Source organism: Grampus griseus (assembly GCF_964374135.1).
Source record: "Grampus griseus genome assembly, chromosome: 5".
Lineage (NCBI taxonomy): Eukaryota > Metazoa > Chordata > Mammalia > Artiodactyla > Delphinidae > Grampus > Grampus griseus.
In genome coordinates, this window is record NC_138998.1 from 10,990,296 (window position 1) to 10,996,712 (window position 6,417).

At 37.9% G+C, this 6,417-nt stretch overlaps 1 protein-coding gene across 1 annotated transcript; it reads left to right on the top strand.

The window, feature by feature from the left end:
- The first annotated feature begins 2,950 nt into the window (after positions 1-2,950).
- LOC309823002 (large ribosomal subunit protein eL15-like) lies at positions 2,951-4,571 on the top strand. The gene has a single exon (XM_082655118.1). It carries the CDS (start codon positions 2,978-2,980, stop codon positions 3,590-3,592), a length of 615 nt encoding a protein of 204 aa, XP_082511244.1. The 5' UTR covers positions 2,951-2,977; the 3' UTR covers positions 3,593-4,571.
- The last annotated feature ends 1,846 nt before the right edge of the window (positions 4,572-6,417 follow it).

Sequence of the window (6,417 nt, forward strand, 5' to 3'; positions counted from 1 at the left end):
CATATTAAAATTTTACCTATTGTCTTAATGTCTTTTATAACATTTTTTCCCAAGCCAAGATCATACACTGCCTTGAGCTGTCATGTCTTGTTAGAGTGTTTGTCTCAGTTCTTCAATTTTTCTTTGTTTTTCATGAAATTCATATTTTTGAGGAGCACAGGCCTGTTGTTTTTTAGACTGTCCCCAAGTTTTGGTTTATATGATTATTTCCTCATTATTAGATTTAGGTCATGGATTTTGGGGAGGACTACCATATAAGTGATGTTGAGTTTCCTCATGCATAACATCAGGAGGTATACGGTGTTAGTTTATCCTATTATTGTTGATATTAATTTTGATCACTTGATTAAGCTGTGTCCATCATTTCTCCATTGTACTTTTCTTGCCTTTTGTAATTTATAAGTAATTTTTGAGGATATATTTTTAAACTGTGTTAAAACCCTGTTTCCCAACACACTTTTACCCAATGGTGTTAAAATCTCTTGGTGATTCTTCCCTGAATCAATTGTTACTATGGTGGCTGCAAAGTAATTTAACTGAACGAATTAATCTTAAAAAAAAGATCTTTCAGATAACTATTTGAGCAACATAGTTTGAGAGAAGTCTCTCTCTACCCCAAACCCACTAGAATTATTTCTAATATTAGATAGTAAAGAATCGGTATCCTGGGACTTCCCTGGTGGTCCAGTGGTTAAGACTCTGGGCTTCCACTGCAGGGGCCGTGGTTTCAATCCCTGGTCAGGGAACTAAGATCCTGAATGCTGTGTAGTGTGGCCAAAACAATTTTTTTTAATTAAAAAAAAATCAGTATCCAATGTAATCCCTACCTATTTTACAATTCATTTAATAACTTCATTTTTTCCCCTCCACAATGAGCCCTATACATGTTTAAATTCAACCCCCCTTCTACAGCTTAAGTTAGATTTAAACATCCTTATGAAATAGTATATGTAATGTAGATACTAAGTCAATCTATAGACCTTTTTCTCTTCATTGATATAGCACACATATGCACAGCTGTAAAATGTTTATAAACTTTTGACTTTCCCACTAGATTTCCATAAACAGCTCTAGTGCTTTATTTACAACTAATTAAAAATACTTCTCATTTCTTTCTTTTTGTTTTAACATCTTTATTGGAGTATAATTGCTTTACAATGGTGTGTTAGTTTCTGATTTATAACAAAGTGAATCAGCTATACATATACATATGTTCCCATATCTCTTCCCTCTTGCATCTCCCTCCCTCCCACCCTCCCTATCCCACCCCTCTAGGTGGTCACAAAGCACTGAGCTGATCTCCCTGTGCTATGCGGCTACTTCCCACTAGCTATCTATTTTACATTTGGTAGTATATATAAGTCTATGCCACTCTCTCACTTCGTCCCAGCATACCCTTCCCCCTCCCCATGTCCTCAAGTCTATTCTGTAGTAGGTCTGCGACTTCTCATTTCTTATGACTAATTGCATTAATACTAATAATTAGGACATAATGGAATATGAAAATGTAGATATACTACTTGAAGGTTTTATATTTCATCTAACTTTATTACCTAAGAGTTTAAAAAATTGAAGTATGGTATCATTGTAATAATAGCAATTATAATCATTATGCATGAATTTATTTTGGATCATTATTTCTGGCTCTTTCAAACTCTCTCTCTTTTTTTTCAGATATAATTTTTCTTGCAACAAGATGTGAATATTTTAATTTAAAATTAATAAATCACAATTCTGTATTGCTTTTAAGATTAAGATTATTCAAAAATGACACATTTCAGGATTAACCAAAGTACATTTCTATTATAATTTAGTTTATCCAAGTAGGTAAAGAATAAACCACACTGTAGCTCCTTAACCTAGGAGTCAGGTTTTAATGACAAAGTCCGTTGCCAGCAATGGACATGCAGGTAACCAAAAGAAGTTGTAAATACAAATCCCAAACTGCTTCTATAAACTGAAAAGACCTTTGTTGAGTCACAGGCATAAAAATGGGGCATTGGCACTGCATTCAGTGAATATGGCCTTTATGACTTATGTATGGAAGTACCTTCTAGAGTGGTCATGAGGATCACAGTCTTATATCATGTAGTTGGTTTTCTATTTCATTGGTAGCATCTTCTTTATCATAATCCATCCAGACAACTATTTACAAAGAATGTTCAAATATGGAACTCAAGAGACACTGTAGCTTTCCACCAGGAACAAACCAGCTTATTTCTGTAAAGTAATTTAGTACTAGCTGTAGAAGGCCAATATAATCCAGAGAAAAATGAAATCAAGAATCAAATTGAAAACAGAGACCATTAAGTGCTCTAGATACAAGTTTCACTAATTATCTTATTTTTGTGAAAACCTTCCTGCCTTACCAATTTTAAAAAACCAAAAAACCCACCAGCCATTTCTGTCCTTATAACTGTATCTTGACACAGATATGATGGAAATGATAGGAAATAAAACTCTATTAAGTTCTCCTAATGTACTCCAAAACATCTAAATTATTTTTATTCATGATTTGTACTATTGCAGGATGGCAAGTCAATTAGGAGCCAATGGTGGGAATAAAAAGCCAGAACCAAAGCACAGAGTTTTCTCTTTCATGTGGCTCTTGGCATGTCAGAAGGGGCAGTACTGCCTCCAAAATCCAAACAATTAAAATGATGAGAGAAGGGGAGAGGAGGGGAAGGGAGAAAAGAGGGCACCCTAATAATTAATCCTACAGGTCACAGACCTTTTTAAAATCTTTAAAATGTAAAATGTATTGCTATCAACAAGCACGTTGCATTATTTTTTCTTTCTCCAGTTTTTTACATATTATTCACTTATGTGAAAAAAATCTAAAGTAACATCTCAAATGACCCATGAATTTACCAAGAAGTACTTTGTCACTTAAGTTCTCACAGACAGTAAAAATGTTGGTAACGGAGGAGAAAGGGTCCTTCCTTTCCGTTTGGCGGCAGCCATCAGGTGAGCCGAGATGGGCGCTTACAAGTACATCCAGGAGCTGTGGAGGAAGAAGCTGTCGGACGTGATGCGCTTTCTGCTCAGGGTGCGCTGCTGGCAGTACCGCCAGCTCTCGGCGCTGCACCGGGCTCCGCGCCCCACCCGGCCCGACAAGGCGCGCAGGCTGGGCTACAAGGCCAAGCAAGGTTATGTGATATATCGGGTTCGCGTGCGCCGCGGTGGCCGCAAACGCCCGGTCCCGAAGGGCGCCACCTACTGCAAGCCTGTCCACCATGGCGTCAACCAGCTCAAACTTGCCCGGGGCCTTCAGTCTGTTGCCGAGGAGCGAGCGGGACGCCACTGTGGGGCCCTGAGGGTCCTGAATTCTTACTGGGTGGGTGAAGATTCTACGTACAAATTTTTTGAGGTTATCCTCATTGATCCCTTCCATAAGGCTATCAGAAGAAACCCTGACACCCAGTGGATCACCAAACGAGTCCACAAGCACAGGGAGATGCGAGGGCTGACGTCTGCAGGCAGGGAGAACCGCGGCCTCGGCAAGGGCCACAAGTTCCACCACACGATCGGTGGTTCTCGCCGCGCAGCCCGGAGAAGGCGCAATACTCTCCAGCTCCACCGCTACCGCTAATATAAGTAATGTTTGTAAAAGTCTTACCTAATAAACAGTTTAGGACATCCACGTCTGCTTAAAAGTGTTTTTTAATCTGTCTGTTAAAACTAGTTGTCTGCAGGTTGCTTCACTGAATGCATTGTCAAATTCTGAAAGTTAAAGTGCAATAATGTTTGAAGATTTTAAGTGATGGTGTGTCTTGTTTCTAATAAGGGAAATGCCTTTGTTTTTGCTTTATTAGGCAGTTGATATGTCCGTGTGTAAAGTGCTGTCTGGTAACAATAGGTGTAAAATTCTGTAAAAGAGGAGCGCAGAAACTAGCCGTGTAGATTTGTTGGTGCATGTGATGAAACCTACAGCTTTATTGGGGTGAGGCAGTGCTCTGCTGGTTTACTCTAAAGTGGCTGTTTTATGGAGTTTGGCAAGGACAAACTTTAAATTGGGTTTTCCTTGGGAATGTGAAGGATGTCGTGATCGTTTATCATGGTCATTATGCCGAGAAGTAAAGTCGACTAGGGCCCACGTTTTTAGACTTAATCTGCTATTCCATATATGTAACTGCTGCTGCCAAAAGGCGGAAAGTAAAGGAATGCCACGATTTTTTAAGATAATTGAATAAACCTGTTGCCAGATGTTTCTCTTACAAATTGAAACAAATCCTGGTTAGCCTAAATTAAATTGCCTTGGCCTCCATGGTACCACTGAAGCTCACATAAAAGGTGGGAGCTCCTGGTTCAATCCCGTGGCTCTGATCTGTAGAACACTTAACTTCATGCAAAATAGTCATGGTATTTACACTAGTGTATATTGAAACTGATGGAAATTGAACATTAGGTAAATGAGAAGGGAGTTTTTAACCCTAAGGCTTGTAAGCTAGTGATGCTAGGATTGGGAAATTGGTGTTCATCAGGTCCCTTTCAAGTGTGGGAGGATAGAAGGGGCTTGGATCAAAAATTTAAATGTTTTATGTGTAGTATTAGTTTGTGACCCATTATGAAATCTAAGCCACCTTGGGGAAAATAAGGTTGGTTTTATTTAAAAGTAACATTGCTAAGTCCAATCAGTGTTATCTTGGCTCATCACTTTATCCATTCCCATAAGGCTACTAAGAAGAGTCGTGTAGTTGGTGTCAATACAAGTTCAATTGGTTTCCGATTTTATGTGTGGTCTACAGTTATTTTTCTCATCCCTGCTCAAACTACCCCCAAGAGCCTCACCATTCCACAAACGTGCCAGGCCACCCACCGGTTGTGGTCGGGCATACCACCACATTCTGCTTGCATCATGACTTCCCCTAGACTGAGCTTCTGTTTCCCAGGGTGGAGTTGAGTGCATAGGAAATATGGAAGAGGAGTTGCCCCAGTTCTTTCCAGTTCGTGGTTTGCTATCTTAATAGGTAGTTTAATTTTTAAATCTAATTGCTGGATTTTCCTTGTATTTTCTTCAAGGGTCTTTTAAAAGGCCCACTTAAATGATTTCCGGAAAACATGTAGCAGGCTCAAAAAACCTTTTGGGACCCAAATTCCTTCCCACTCAGAAAATCTTAAACCATATTACTTTGTGTGTAGAGGTGGTTCGGCTATATATAATGATAGACTAAATGTCTATTAAACTAAAAAAAAATGTTGCTAATGGGTTGGGAACAATGTTTATAACAAATCTCTACAGTTTACTGGTCAGAAGCTGCATCTCTAAGGAACTGACATTTCTCTTTCATGAATGTAATCTTATCTAATTATTTTAGAGCTCACCAAGGTTCAAGCCTCTCACTTTGTCTCTGCTAGTTTCAAATATTTTTTACCTTTAAATGGAAAAAAAAAGTTAACTTTTAAATTCTGAAAATTCAGTGGTTATTATATTATTTACCATGGGAAGGGGGTGAGGAGTAGGGTGAGAAAGGGTTAATTAAAAAACAAACAAACTAGCTAAAATTACAACATATACAGAAACTTACTTCCAAAATGAAGGGGAAAAAGGAGGGAAGGGGAAAGTAGCGGCACAAAGTCCTGAAGCCAAATCTGAAGAGGACATAGAAAGAAAAACGAAACTGTTAGAAAATATAGTCAATGGGACTCTTTTACTGTTTCAATGATTTAGTTATAAATATAGATTATTAGTCTTCTCTCTATACATGTAACAAATGCCAAACAACTCACTATTATGAAATTATAAAAATTGACTCTTTCACATTTGTTAGAAAGGGTAAAAATCACATACTTTTCTTCCCTTCCTTCAGTTCAAATTCTGAACTGAAATGTTACATGTAACAATAGCTGATTCTAACTTCTATACAAAGTTAAACCATATTGAACTCCTTTGCCAATATAAGGAGCTATGTCATTTCTATCACACTTGCCTCCAATTTAGGTATAAGAAACATTTCTTAAAGCAACTCAAAAGGAGCAAGTCAGGGGAAAGAAAGTTATGAAGAAGAGAGAAGAGAAGACTAGCAGATAAAACACATACTCAGAAAAACTCAGATCTGCCATTCAAGTACTGAAAATACCCCAAAAGGGACAATGAATGGGATCTATTATAATAAAGTCAGCAAAATAAAATGCAAATCTCAAGCATGATAAATGGCCCTGATGGGCTTTCTGCTGAAGGGCATAAGGCTATGATTCAGTCCACAATTCCTTTTGGACCCTAAAGAAGGAATTCAATAGAAAGTTGTCACTCTGTTTTGCAATTTTTTCTTGCTTGTCTTCAGGAAACAGTAGCTTGTTTCTTCCCTCCATGTTATGCAGACCATTTCTTTAAACCCCAAAAGAATAATAATTTTCATATAGTAAAAGACTTCTTTTAGAAAATGGAAAAAGGAATATGAGGCCACAGCAATGATG

Bases quoted from the DNA above. Each gene is read 5' to 3' on its own strand.
- LOC309823002 (XM_082655118.1), top strand. From the start codon at position 2,978: ATGGGCGCTTACAAGTACATCCAGGAGCTGTGGAGGAAGAAGCTGTCG.